The following is a 14,663-nucleotide window of genomic DNA, read 5'->3' on the forward strand; positions in this document are numbered from 1 at the left end:
GCTGGAAACATGACTCTGTAGCACCCTTATCATTTGGTGCTTTGTTTTTTTTTCTTGTGTGTAGTTATATTGATGATTTTTTATGAAATTGCAGCACTTTTATGTATTTGAAAGCATTTTTTTTTAATTAAACGTTGTAGTGTGTTGAGCTCTCAGGGCCACCGTACCCCACTTCAACTGGTCCAGTGTATGAGTGAAGAGCTGATCAGCTGCTGGAACAGGCTCTTCTCTCTGAGCAGCAGCCTGGACAGAGCTGCTTGCACAGGAAATGAGAGGGATGATTTAAAACGCAATGAGAGCACAAAGGACACGATTTTAAAAAATGAATGAGTGTCAGGCCTGATGTTGAAGTACACTAAATTATATATCGAATGCATGAGAATGTAATGACAGAGAGAGGCAGCGGCAGAGCTCTGTTATTTGTATTATTCATTTGAGGCTGACAACAGCAACAGCCGATGGAGCCGTTGCCCTGGATGAAGCCGAGGGGCCGCGTGTGTTGATTCACTCCTACATCCTTGTTTCCTTTGTTGTGATCAGACCTGCAGTGTTGAATGTAAAACAGAAATAGAGACGGCCGCAGAGAACTCCACCTGCTCCTCTCCACACACGTCTCATCTGCTGCCGTCAGCAAACCTCAAGACTGAGCTCTGCCATCAGACACAGACATGATTATACTGTATTCATTCATAGACATCCAACACCAGAGAACTGTTTTCCTACAGTTTATTGAGAAACAAAATTTAAAAAAAATAACCGTTATAAAGGATAGAGCAGGTTTGTTCTTGTTTCCAGTGTGTGGATTTATCATCAGTGTTCAGTCACAGAGACTCGGCCTCCCTCCATCAGCGTCATGGCTGGCTCATGAGGGCCTGGTACTCCCTCTGGTGGGCAAACAGTCGCAGGAACACTTTGTACTTTTTCTCATAGAAGCTAAAAATAAGAAAATAACAACATGGACTTTATGCATATGATACATATTCCATTTTTCATGCAAATCTCTTACACAGTCAAGATTTCTAATCTAAAGGATTTTCTGCAATATCATTAATTTGATTTCGCCTAGAATAAATGGATTACCGGTAATGCAAAAAAAATGTTCCCATGGGAAAAAAAAAAAGATTTTGAACATTGTGGAATTTGGACCTATTAATATTCTTGTCCCGTGGATAGCGACATAAAAAATAAAGCAAACATTACTTTCCCCAAATATTAAAAAAGAGAAAATAAATCCTGCCTCACCTCTGCAGTTTATGATCAGGCTGAACAACTTTCCCCACTTTTGCCATTTTCTCCATTGCCTCCTAAAACATAATTGCAAAGAAAAATATCAGTCAATAAATCACGTTACTCATTCACACACACAGTCTGGGGCCAAACCTGACCCAGTTCTAGAGTGAACCCAGGCCAACCACGGTAACTGTGGCTGAGTTTATGACTAATGCAGTGCGGGGCCCCTCTGCTGTCTAAACCTACAAAATCCGGCCACTTGACTGTGTGCAGCTCAGAGGATCAGACACAACAACTGGCTGCTGCAGTTATGGCTGAAAACGGGTTGACAGGTGCAGCCTAGTCCAAACAATAACGTCTTATTTTTAGTATATCTGGCTTAAAGGCTTGTCATTCTCTTCTGTTGCAAGCTCTGGCACCCAGACACCAAGGAGATGATGAGTTGACCCAGCCAAAGATTAATCCACACTTTATATCTTAAACGCATTGTGCACAAATCCAGCTCTGCTTTGTGGCGGAGGCAAGCAGAGTCATGCACAGTATAATGTATATCGTATTTATTTTTTTATTTATTGTAGTTTTCTACCCAGCAGATGGAGCCATCGACTCAGTGAATGTAAGAGCTGTGCTGTGTGATGTGAGGTAAATTTAAACAACAGACAAAATCTGAAAGAAGGGATTAAGAAGAGACACATTTAGTGTATATCTTGAGTCGAATTATGAAACAATGCCCATTAAAATCTTAAAATCTGTAATTCTCTTTTTGTTTTTTGAAAATGATTTCCATTTCTTAATTTAGGAAGAATAGTACAACATTTTAAAAATCTAATATTCTAATAGTTATAATAATAATAGATAGATATTTATATCTAATAGATATTTCTGAGTGTGAATAATTCTTTGAGGATTAAGATTCCTTTATTTGTCCCACAGTGGGGAAATTTACATTTATGCAGCAGCAAATAGCAACAGTATAAAAAGAGAAACAGAATAAGACAATTCATCTTCATCTATATTGTCTACATTTAGTGCATTATGTGTAATGGGGGCTTTCTTAAATTTAAAATATTTCATATTTGTTTAAGGAGAAGAACATTTTTAACACTCAGTCTGCATTACAAATTCGAGATGAGTCGTTTAAATGTTCTGGGAATTTAGAAATAATTGGTCTCATGAAAGATGTCATCCGCTTGAGAAATACAGGATTCAAGTCAAAGTATCTTAAATGTTGAAAAAAAAAAAAAAGTTTCAGATTTTTATGCATTTTGATTACTTTGAATCAGAGGCAGCGACCCACACTGGACAGTATCTGTACTGCTGTGTGAATATTTGAAAGACGCATTAAAAACCTGAGCTGGGTTGAATGCACACAAGGATACATCTGGTCATTAGAGGCAAGTCTAAACAAATCTCAACTCAAATGCCTTTTCTGTCTGAGCCGCTGTGTGTATGTGTGTGTGTGTGTGTGTGTGTGTGTGTGTACCTGTATAGTGCTGTAGTCCTGTGATGCACATGCACCCAAGACTGCTGCTCCTATTAACACAGCCTCCGTCTGGTCTGGTAAGACCACAGGCAGTCCTGAGAGAGAATAGTAGAGTAGAGGGCTAAAGAACTAGAGGAAATAATACACATATCAGATACTATTATTATCCATTGTTGTTGTTTTAAATACCTGTTGCGTTGGCGTGAATCTGTACAAACAGGGAGTTTTTACTGAGTCCCCCGCACAGGAAGAGGGTTGTGATGTCATGCCCTGCTTCTTTCATGGCCTCCAGAATATGAAGCGTACCCAGCTGTAACCAGAGAAGAAAACACAAGGTCACAGGTAAACAAACACAACCTGCCTTGGTACTGGAAGGTGTGAGGGTGTAGGACTGAAGCTCAGAGGAAGCGAACATGAAACATAAAACACAGCACACTTACAGCCAGGGCTTGTAACGTGGCCAGATAGAGCAGAGCCAAGTCATCTAAGGTTTGAGACAGGGACAGTCCAACCACCTGCAACACAGCAACACAGTAATAAGACACATTTTGTAGCTGAATAATAAACACTTTAATGTTTGAATAACCCAGACTGTGGTGCTTTGTGAAGTCAGCTGCTTCAAAGAGCTGCTGTTACTGTAGCTACTTCAAGGCAGTATTGTAAATTCATTTTGTTCACATACATAATTAAACATTATCTAGGAAATCCAGTGATGAACTATTTTCAGTATTTCTGAATTAGATGTATTGACAGTTGATATCACTCTCGTGCTGATGCTTCAAGAACAGATTCAGCTCTCTGCCCCCATCAGTAGCTCTAGAGGCCGAAGCCTGCAGTCTTTATGCTAAGACAGGCTAGCCTCACTTCCTCCCAGGTCTATGTCAGCAAACATGTGACTCTTCACAATATTTTTATGTTTTCTTATTAATGTTCTGAATTATCCAATATGATGAGCTATAACTAAACTGGAGCCTGTGAGTATATTTGAAGTTTATGACGGTTCCACATCTTACTAAACTTCTTTTTTTTTTATTGTTTTTATGTCCTAAAATCAGTTATTTATTTGATGCCTTGAGTCCTGGTTCCGCACCATGCCCTTCAGAGTGGGATCAGCCAGTGGCGATCTGTTCCCATGGAAGTCCGGCCACATGTGGAGACTGGATCCCAGCAGGTCCACAGCAGAGCCGGAGTTGGCCATTGAGCTGAGGTGGTTGTTCAGGTAGTTGGAGATGTTTTTACCTGAGAACGGAGATCTGGGGGGAAAAGCACAGAGAGGAAACTGATGACGTAATGATGTTTAAAAGTTAAAATACAAGAGGTACAGAGGACATAACTGGTCACAGGAGGAGCATGAGCATGACTAATGATGTGTTGCCATGGCAGTGGGCCAACATGGACAACACCAGAGTCTCTTTGTAATTATCTGTAAAGAAAATCAAATCAAGTAAATCGGACATTTTGGTAATTTAATTGACTTTCTTTTTAACTTCCATTGAATAAAGTCCAAATATACAGCCTCGCTAAGCTTCTAAAGTTTCTGTCGCTTACTCAAGTGGACAGGGATGACAGCTGTGCTAAAATGTTTGTGGGAAGTGCAACATTAAAGGCATCAGCTGACCTCTGCTGTGCCTGTTCCTGGAGCTGAGTGTAGGCAGCGTGGCCCTTCACCATGTGGTCAATCTGAGGGAGGGGAGGGCAACAAGGTCCATTAGCAATATAATATATAATATATATAATAATATAATAGAAAGAAGGCTGGTAAGGCTACATCTGATCATTATATTTGATCTAACTGTGGAACAATTTAATCAATAAAATGACAATAGTATATTTATAAATTCCCCTGGAAAGTCACTGGATCTTAAAATTATTTTATTTTGGCCCCTGTTGCCAAACCAATAGTACAGAACACATGATATTTCATTTGGGAATATTTCAGCAAATATTTCTTTTTACAGAGTGACATGATATTAACATCCATGTCAGGTGATCTGATTCAGGTGTGAATGCACCTGAGACGATTTAGGACATATTCAAGATCCAATCACTTAGGCTACATTTAGAGATGGTCTGGCCACGTGTCACACCTTTTTGTTTTTTATTATTTGTCTTGGCTACATTGAAGGGTCATCTACTCTGCTTCCTCTCTCTCTCTCTCATGCGTCTTTCAGATTGCTGTTTTCAGCCAATGTATAGCCTAGCTGTTTATCTGCATTGAAGCGGGGAGGTGAGATCTAATCACTTGTGGTCACTTGTGATCAGATCATAACATCCTTTTTGTCTTCTGATACTTTTTACTTACAAGAGGCACTTGGATTTCCTCGTGACAAATTACACATGCTCACTGCTATCAATTTGTCATCAGGAATGCTACCAGAATTTAAGAAAAATCAGCTGGCCCCATATCAATATGCTAATTTCTGTGGCATCAGACAATCTACTGCACATGAGCTGCCTGTGATGTGAGCATGAAGTTTGTATGACATGAAAACAAGATTGTGTCTACAGAGTCTCACACACACACGCACATACCATGAACAATGGTGGAAGGACATGAAGGGACTTGCTTTGGGGGTTCTTCATTAATGTGCATCTTTACAAGCATTATTCTGACAATTGCTCCAATCTGAGTGACAGTGAATAAACCTTTTATTGAGTTTCAGACTTTGTTGTTCATGGAGCCATTGTGCATTTTGGGCAAACTCACATTTTTTTTTCACTTGCACATCTACTTGTTCACAGGTGGGTTACTGCACAGCAGTGGGATCATGCACAACAGCCAACAGCCGACTCACCAGCCTCCCTGTGGCACTCTGTCCTCCCTCGTTGAGCCACAGGCCGGGCACCATGGCCGACAGGCAGGGGCCCCACACCCCCGGCACCAACACAGGCTCAGCACTCATCTGACACACACAAAATTAAAGAGTCAAATGTGTTTTCAATCAGCGGTTCTCAACTGGTGGGTCGGGACCCAAAAGTGGGTCGCGGACCCGTTCTGGATGGGTCGCGGACAGCTGGTCAAAAAAGTAAATAATATTTAATGCACATCTGATGTTGGACATGTCTTTTATTTTGAAAAATAACTTATATTGAAAAGCACGCGTCACATGAACACATGCAGTTGTAATGGTCCTCCTCACTTTCTTATTATTTGCTCTGAATGCAAAGATATCAGTTTCTTATTAATGTGGCCTGAATGCAGTGAATCTTGTTTTGTTTTGTGAGTCTTTATTTTGTGCAATATGGTATTTATTCACTTTTGTGAACATGCTCTGAATGCAGAGATGCATCAGAAGTCAAATATATCGTTTTGTTGGTCTCCATTTTGTGCAGTTTAATATTTTTTTATTCACTTCCATACATGCAGTTGTCATGGTCAGTTTCATTCATGTGCTCTGAAATGCACTTTGCTCAATAAAGAGCAAAATGAGTTTTTAAAGGCTTTAAAAAAAAAAATCTTGGTTTGAATTCTATAAAAGTGGGTCGCGACTTAATGACCATGGGAAAATGTGGGTCCCAGAGTGAGACTAGTTGAGAACCCCTGTTTTAAATGACAGTGGAAACAGCACTTTCAATTTAAGATTAATAAAACAAGATCATTTTACTCCGTATATAATAAAAATGCACTGAACATATGAAATGTAAAAATGACATAACACAGCACCCTGTCATCAGCATTACCAGAAAATATGATTTATCACACTGACTTTAAATAGACTGCCTATTTGTGTATGAGCATTAGCTTTACATCACCTCAGAGTTGTGACGTCCCAGTTAGGATACGGCGGCTGGGAGTGCATGATTAATGGTAGAGGGTGTTGTATTAGTCATGCAGTGATGAGTGTGAGAGAGGTCATCGGGACAGGAAACGCTATTGCTAATGTTTGGAATATTTTAACACAGCAGGTGAAGCGTAGCTGTGAGCCACTCACCGCCATGTGACAGGTGGAGGTCCCACAGATCATAGCCATGCGTGAGGTGATGGGCTGCTCCTCACACGGCAGGTTGAAGCCTTTCACATCTGCTCCTATCACACCTGGGTGGGATGACATGTGCTTTTGGGTTATATTTAGTCAATATCAGAATTTTCTGCACAGGAAAAATGATAAATTGTATAATTATAGTGTGATTTTTTTTTAGCTTACCTAAACTGCCCCATCAGGGACCAATAACATTGATTTACAGATCAAAAGCTTTAAATCCTTTAGAAGTGTCCTCCTAACCTTCACATGGGATTCAGCAGTGACACTAACTGCTGGAATAATATTTGTCAAGCTGGTTTGAGTTTAAGGTGGAGATGTGATCTGTGTGCGGTGGAGGAGGGGGTGTGCATCGCTGTGACATGTACCACAACTAAAAGTTCAGCGGGTTTTGACCTCTGACTGATATGACAATGTGTGATAGGCAGAGGTCAAAGCCAGAGGTCGGAGGTCAGGGTTCATGAACAGTTGAGCTCCCAGAACAAAACCAGATGGTCCAAAAGCAAAGAAAGTCAACAAAGTGCTCACAGATACAGTAAACAGCAGCATCGGCTCTTAACTTTTTACTCAGGCACAGGCTTGTCACTAAATATGGGTCAGACACACATTTCAGATGTGGAGAGACCGGACACTGCCACCGTCTTTCTTCTGGTGCCATCCTCAGCTCAGATGTTGCACTTTGTTACACATGTGCATAATAATAATGATAAATCTTACATTTGTGCACAACAATTATGAGTATCTACTGCAGTGTTTTTCAACCCCGAGGTCGGGACCCCACATGGGGTCGGCTGGAATTCAAATGGGGTCGCCTGAAATGTAGTAATTGATAATAAAAAAAGATTACTGATAAAAAAATTTTTTTTAACTAATAATAATTATTTTTTAAATGATGATTTAAAACACCACACACAATCTTAAACAACTCTATTCTATAGTTTCACTTTCTCGTATATAAATCGAATTCAAATAAAACGCAGCATATAAAAATAAATGATCTGGCACATCTTGATTGACGTGCACAGTCACATGATTGTGGGGTGGCCAGAAATTTGTGATGTCAAAATGAGGTCACGAGCCAAAAACGGTTGGGAACCACTGATCTACTGGGTGTTGCAGTTGCTCCTTACAGGATCAACTTTTCTGTTTTAGAGCATTCAGGAGATCCAACTTACATCAAATGTCAATTTAGCAAAAGACCAAAGAAGTAGGAGTGTAATGTCTTCCCCTCTGGCCTGTGTCCCATCCCTCCCCTCTATCAAGGTCATTACAAATGGGTTCAGTATTTTTTTGCTAAATCCTGCTAACAATTAAAGAGTGAAAACATAACTTCGCTGACAGAGGTAAATACGCATCACCTACATTAGACCTCATGCCTCCCTCGTCTCTTTGATATCATCTGAAGTGTGAGTGTGGCCAGGGCCGTTGCATAGGGGAGAAAGGTGATGATAATTCTAGGGGCCCAGCGCCCAGTGGGGCCCACAAAAAACCCCAGTAGTCTAATCTTTGTATGACTGATTTATTCTGCATAAGACCCTGAGTAATACTCATAGTAATGCTGCATTAGCATCAAAACAAAGTAGGCTAAATTAAAAATGATAATACATACGTAAAAAAAGTGGAAAAGTTAGGGGGTAGGGGCCCACTTTAGTATTCTTTAAGGGGGCCCAGAATTCCTAGCAACAGCCCTGAGTGTGGCACAGAGTCACGACGCTGCCTCTCCTTGTCATGTGGAACTGGCAAAAAATGCTGGATGCACCTCAGAAAACACAGCGTAGATCATTTCATTCAGTAACAGTTTCTTGGTGACAACAGCGGTGTGGACGGTGTGTGATACCTAGGCCTCCAGCATGGGCGTCAATGAGAGAAGCACCGACTGCAGTTCCTGGGTCCAAACCCAAATCTGCTGCTGCCTGCTGACTGAGGCCGTCTCCCAGCGGACTCCCCGGGGAACACGTCACGCTGCCTGGATGACAGAAATGCTGCAGCTTGAATAATGAAAGAATTCTTTTGTAAAAAAAAAAAAAAAAAAGAAAAAAAGTCAGCTTGGACTTCACATTTTCCAAATGTCTTATAGTTTTAAACTCTGTAATTAATTTAAATTCCATTGTAATAGTATAATTTAAAGAGATGATTTGCAGCAATGATGTTTTTAATTTCCTGACCTATTTTAGAAAAGTTATTTTCAAGGAGATCCTCCAGTCCGATGCTGCTCCAGAAGCTGGTATCCCATCCCTCTGGAGGGCAATACGTCCATTTACACACCAGAGTACATAGAGATCTGTGGAAGAGTGCAGGATAGGCCTGTGACTCCCCAGATATTTGATTAAAATGAACGTGCTGTCTGTTTATCTGTTTGGCAGCATCCTGGGAAGGCCACAGTATCAAAAACACTTTGTCAATGATAAAAGACAGATTTCCTAGAATCACCCTGCTATTGAGGACAGCACCATTAATTTGATAGCAGGGTAATGTTTCAACAGCAAAGATGTTTAATAACAGCAACAGTTCGTCGGTCGCCCACTTCATTCCATCTCTGACATTTCTGTTACACACATACTACTCCTTCATATTACACATGCGGAATAAATAGCTGCAAATAACTCACAGATAAGAGTTTGAATAATCCACCACACTTGTAATGAATCAGCAAAGTTCACCTTGTCAAAGAGCCTGTTGCTTTCCAAGACAGGAAGTCTGGCAGGTCAAAGAAGTGAGCAGCTTTGTTCCAGCAGCTTTCTCTGAGATTCTGACAAAAACATGAGATTAAATGTGGTGATGGAGCCCCGAGTTAGTAAAGGTAAAGGTACTTTATTAGTCACATATACAGCTAGTACAGTGAAATTCTTTCTCTGCATTTAACCCATCCCTGAGGAGCAGTGGGCAGCCGCGGTGCAGCGCCCGGGGACCAACTCCAGATTATGAGCCAGTGCCTTTGGTCAGGGGCACTGACTGGAGGATTAACCTAGCCGACATGTTTTTTTTTTTTTTTAGTGAGTCAGTGGAACAAATAGTGACTGGTCAGAGCTGAAGGCGCTTAACGTGTTCTGAGGAATCTGTTCCATGAGAAAAAAAAGGGTAAGCGAGGCTAAAATAACAACCGCCACATGCTGACCAACTGTAAAAAGCCAGAGAGACCAGCGGTCCTGTGGTGACCCCTGCTCACCTCTCACCTCTCTGAGCCAGAGCAGCTTAGGGGGCTGCATCTCAGGTGACATGACCCCTCCCACCCTGCTCAGGACCTTGTGGCCGGCGTTAGTTATACGAGCGGCCTGCTCTGCGGCGCGATGGTCCATCCACATCACCACGTTCCTTTGTTTGTCCCCTGGAGAGAGAAAACAGGTCACAAAAAAAAACACCAATCACTGCACGGCCTGAACATCCCTGGTGCCATTTATTGAAGATTGGATGTGTCTCCTGAGAGATGATGAACAAAGCTTTTGAGATGTGTGTAATGTCTTGACAGCGTATCATCATGTAGCCTGGGTCGTGACCCCTGACTCTACCTTGATTCATTGAGAAAAAACATGACTCCCTCCCAGCTGCAGGGGCTCTGCTCTGTTCTGTAGCTCACCCTGACCTCACCCTGACTCCAGCGTGGAGGAGGGGGTGTTACCTTCAGGGATCAATACACTATCACATTACATTGGACTAAAAACAACATGTCCAAGCAAAGCCAAGCAACGGAAAATTTCAGTTCCACATTTCAACCTGAACAGTTCTGCATCTCCAAAGTAAAGTTAATCCTCTCCTACACCCATACATGAGTACTTAAGAGTAGATGTACATAAATGATACTTTGCTGACTACTAGGCGGGTCAGGTGACTCACTCACCATCCTGATTGACTGACACAGGCTGGAAGCTTTGGTCCAGAACCACCAGAGAGCAGGTGGCGTCGAAGCCAACACCTCGGACCTGGCTCCTCTCCACATCCTGGGTCACTGTCTGGAAATGACAAACACAACGGTCTGAAAAATCTGATTCGTTCGGTGCATTTACAAAGATGATACCCACGAAGGGACAATGAGATGGCAGGTTGTGATCACCACATACATACTGTGTATTGTGTGTAACAATGAGGGTGTGAGGACAGAGGGTTGCGATGCTGGGCTGCATTGACTAACTTGTCTTGATCCCAATCACTGATTATTATGTAGCTCAACTTAAATAAAGCACATGGACTATCGACCTACAGTTGTGCTCATAAGTTCCCAACCCTAGCAGATTTTGTAAAATGTGTACCATTCTTTAAGGAAAACATGAGTGATCAGGCAAAACACATTTCTCGTATTTTAATGGGATTCAAATAAAACCATGAGACATCCCAACAAAGACATTTTTTTATTGGTCTATCTGGTTGTGGCTTGGTATCAACAGAACCCTTCAACTTCCACTTTTATGAGAGTTTGAACACTGCTGATTGGCCTTTCCAATCTTTGGATATCTTTTTATATTATCTTTTCCCATTTTATAAAGTTGAACAGCCTTCTCCCTCAGGTCTTTTGACAGTTCTTTTGCATTCCCTGTGGCTCAGAATCCAGCAGAGTCATAGGCTAGCAGCAATGGATGACACGTGCAGGTGTTTGTCTAGAGCCCAGAATCTCACTGACTTGTTATACACAGGCACAAATTAATTACACAGCCATTTAAACCTGTCTGTGTCGATTTGTGCGTTTAATATCAGGCTAAAACTTTGAGGGTTTTGATCAGGGCCATTTGGGTGGTTGCACTTATTATTATGATTTAAATAGAGCAAACAGTTGTGTGATAATAAACCACCAACCCTGAATATTTTTTTTTTTTTGCATGATCAATAGTATGGTATTTTCTGAAATATGGCCAATATTTCACAAGTTATGCCAGGCTGTGTACGCTTATGAGCACAGCTGTACATAATAGTGTTTTGTGTTCCTCCAAACAGGAGTAGCCTACACACTGCTGTGATGCTGGTGTTTAGGAAATGCATTATCATTGAAACCTGTAGGCACATCTCCAACCAACCTGAGACGGCTGCAAGACCTCACAGCCAGATGTTTCCACTGAGAGAAACAACTAAATGGCTAAAAATGTAACACAGTCAGAAATGCTAGAAAAAGTCAAAGCTAAAGGAATAAAATGGAAGTAGGCCTAATGGATAAACAGTTGCTACATCTGAGGGGAATGGATTAAATATTGGCTAATAGTGAGACAGACATAAGACTGAAGGGTCTGGCTCTGCTTCAGCAATAAACCAACCAATGCATTTATAGTATACTTGTATGAAAAAATAAAACAATCCTGTTTTAGGTTTAATTCCTCTATGAAATGTATTATCATAGAAACCTGTTGGCAGCTTCCCTGACTGTACAGTGCACATCTCCAACCAACATGAGATGGCTGCAAGACCTACACAGAAATGCTAGAAAAAGTGGATAAACAGTTGTCTGAGAGGGGTCTGGCTCTCAATGCATTGATACTTGTATGAAAAAAAACAATCCTGTTTTAGGTTTAATTCCTCAGCATCCACTTTAATGCAACTCGAGATGAGCACCACCACTGCTCTGCCTCATCCCACCTTGACCACAGTGCAGCATTTCTCCCAGATCTCGGTGGAGGACTGGACATAGTGGTCAGGCTGGGGCTCCCAGATGCTGATGGGCTCCTCTGCGGTGCTGCTCACCAGCCCGTCTCTGGTCACCAGCGCAGCCCGCACACTGGCGGTGCCCACGTCCACTCCAACATAATAGACCTGAGCCATGAGGGACGAGCTGGGGGAGGAGGACAAAGAGGAGGGCGGAGCAGACCACGATTATTAACCAGGCTGCACTGTCTAACTGGTCCAAAATGCATCTAAGTAAACAGATACTAACACATGAAATAGTGCATTTGCTTTGAATCATTGACCGTTGTCTTGTCTGTGCTCTATCAGCAGACAGTGAACTCATCCTCTGCTGACTGTGGTACCCTAATGCAGCGATACACCCGTATGCAATCCAATACAACATGCTCCTCTGCCATAGTGCTGCCTAAAGCATTGCAACTACTGCCTAGGTGTTTCAGTAGGGAGGTTAGTGATCACGGTGCTGTGTTGGACTGAACTTTGTACGATCTGCCGCCCTAATGTGTGTAGATAGGCTACTCCTCGATGGATTGAGCTAGTAGTTCACCGATTACTTCCTAAACATTAAGCCAATGAACAGTCGTGTTTTAACGTATTTGTTACAACAACACTGTGTTTTCACGTGAACGCCAGCTGTCTACTAAAGGACAGAAACAGTGTTAGTTCAGCACCTACCTACTCTGTGATCTCGGCACAAGTCCTGCAGCGCTGCTGCTGATCACGTGGTCCGGCGGTCACGTGATTTAGGATTTCTTTTCTTTTTTTTCTCCTCTTTTTTTTTTTTTTTTTTTTTACATCACACCCATAGATAGATTACAGCATGCCTGTGTAGTGTGTACACAATACAGTAACATGGGTACATAGCATATAGCCTATGTAACAGATCAGACAGACAGATAGATAGATAGATAGATAGATAGATAGATAGATAGATAGATAGATAGATAGATAGATAGATAGATAGATAGATAGATAGATAGATAGATAGATAGATATAGGGCTATACATAACATATTGATAGTTAGGCCTGTATAGCCTTTTTTTTCAGGTTATTTTACACTAGCTATAAACTATCAACCTTCTACAACTTGACTTTACTGATTTTTCTCTCGAAGCAATTTATTCACATTATATATGACATAAACAGAGGGGTCACAGAAGAGTGAATTTTAATTGCACTTTATTGTGGTGCTGTGGGGGGAACCGGAGCGCCTCACTCAGGCACAAACCAAAACAGGTCTTTGGAGGTCCAGCCGTCCACCTGCTCGTAGTAGGCTACGGCCTGGTTTCACTCAGGTTCCACTGGACTCATCGGAGCTGGCCGCGGGAAGTCCACCACAGCCTTCCCATTCTACCCATTTTCCCCACCCGGTCTTGTCAGGCAGCTCCATGTATGGCCCAGCCAATTTCCTGATGCCTTCAATAACTGCTGCACCCAGCAACCATCCGAGGGCCAGCATGTTTTCTTTGATGGTGTTTAGTCTCGGTCGAGTTTGTCGCTGCTCTGCGAACAAGTGACAATGTTCTGGCCAATGACGTCATGGCTTACAGTGACATCATCCGAGCATTTTACGCAAGTGGCAACCCTCCGTGACGTCACTGGAAATTAATCTTCTACAATACAAACCTCTCATGTGATAGTGAGGCTCACCTACATCCTCCACAGCTTTCCAGTGATGTAAATTGCTGAAATTAGTGCAAAATTAAAAACAATATGAATACCACCATACACTGTTACCAATTATAAATTCAGGAAAAACTTACAATTAGTAGGCTAAATATTACTGATAATTAATTACCCATGAAAAATAGGAATGTTTGAATATTGCCATCCTTTAAATGATAATGGATAAATATTAGAGCTTGTGCTTTCCTATTGCTGTCAACTGATCAATTTTGCTACTGAAAACAATAATTCACCATTATATTGTGAGGTTATGGTAAAATCTGTAAAATAAATACTCACTACAATTTAATCACAATAGGTTTATGGTAAAATCTGTAAAATAAATACTCACTACAATTTAATCACAATAGGTTTATTTATTAAATACCTTTTCAGAGATAACAACCATGTACAGTAGGCTAATGAATAAAAACTTAGATCAACTGGAATATAAAGATGGCTGCTTCACAATCTTCACTGTCAATTTTCTGTTCACCCTGAAAAAAGTGTGAGGTCAATGTGAATATGAGAATAATAAACAAAGCAAATCAACAGTTGGTCTGTTCTCTCACCAGAGGAGGCTGAACTGGAAGTGGTTTTCTGGTATTATTATCTTCATCACAGCTCATGATGTCCTTCTGTTGGCACCAGTCACTCAGTTGTCACATTGTTGATCCTAAGAATCACAGTAAAACACAAACAT

General features: G+C 41.4%; 1 protein-coding gene across 1 annotated transcript; it reads right to left on the reverse strand.

Moving 5' to 3' along the window:
• Positions 1 to 712: 712 nt before the first annotated feature.
• fggy (FGGY carbohydrate kinase domain containing) lies at positions 713 to 12,971 on the reverse strand. The gene is made up of 15 exons (XM_085805198.1): positions 12,250 to 12,971; positions 10,529 to 10,640; positions 9,867 to 10,018; positions 9,354 to 9,442; positions 8,859 to 8,974; positions 8,531 to 8,659; positions 6,646 to 6,749; positions 5,509 to 5,616; positions 4,332 to 4,393; positions 3,804 to 3,966; positions 3,154 to 3,228; positions 2,903 to 3,023; positions 2,714 to 2,808; positions 1,243 to 1,304; positions 713 to 933 (listed from the first exon to the last, which is right to left on the reverse strand). The coding sequence occupies exons 1-15, from the start codon at positions 12,430 to 12,432 to the stop codon at positions 852 to 854; spliced, it is 1,653 nt and encodes a 550-aa protein (XP_085661324.1). The 5' UTR covers positions 12,433 to 12,971; the 3' UTR covers positions 713 to 851.
• Positions 12,972 to 14,663: the final 1,692 nt, after the last annotated feature.

Source organism: Trachurus japonicus, chromosome 17 (genome assembly GCF_045865225.1).
Source record: "Trachurus japonicus isolate A0001 chromosome 17, Traja_1.0".
Classification (NCBI taxonomy): Eukaryota; Metazoa; Chordata; class Actinopteri; order Carangiformes; family Carangidae; genus Trachurus; species Trachurus japonicus.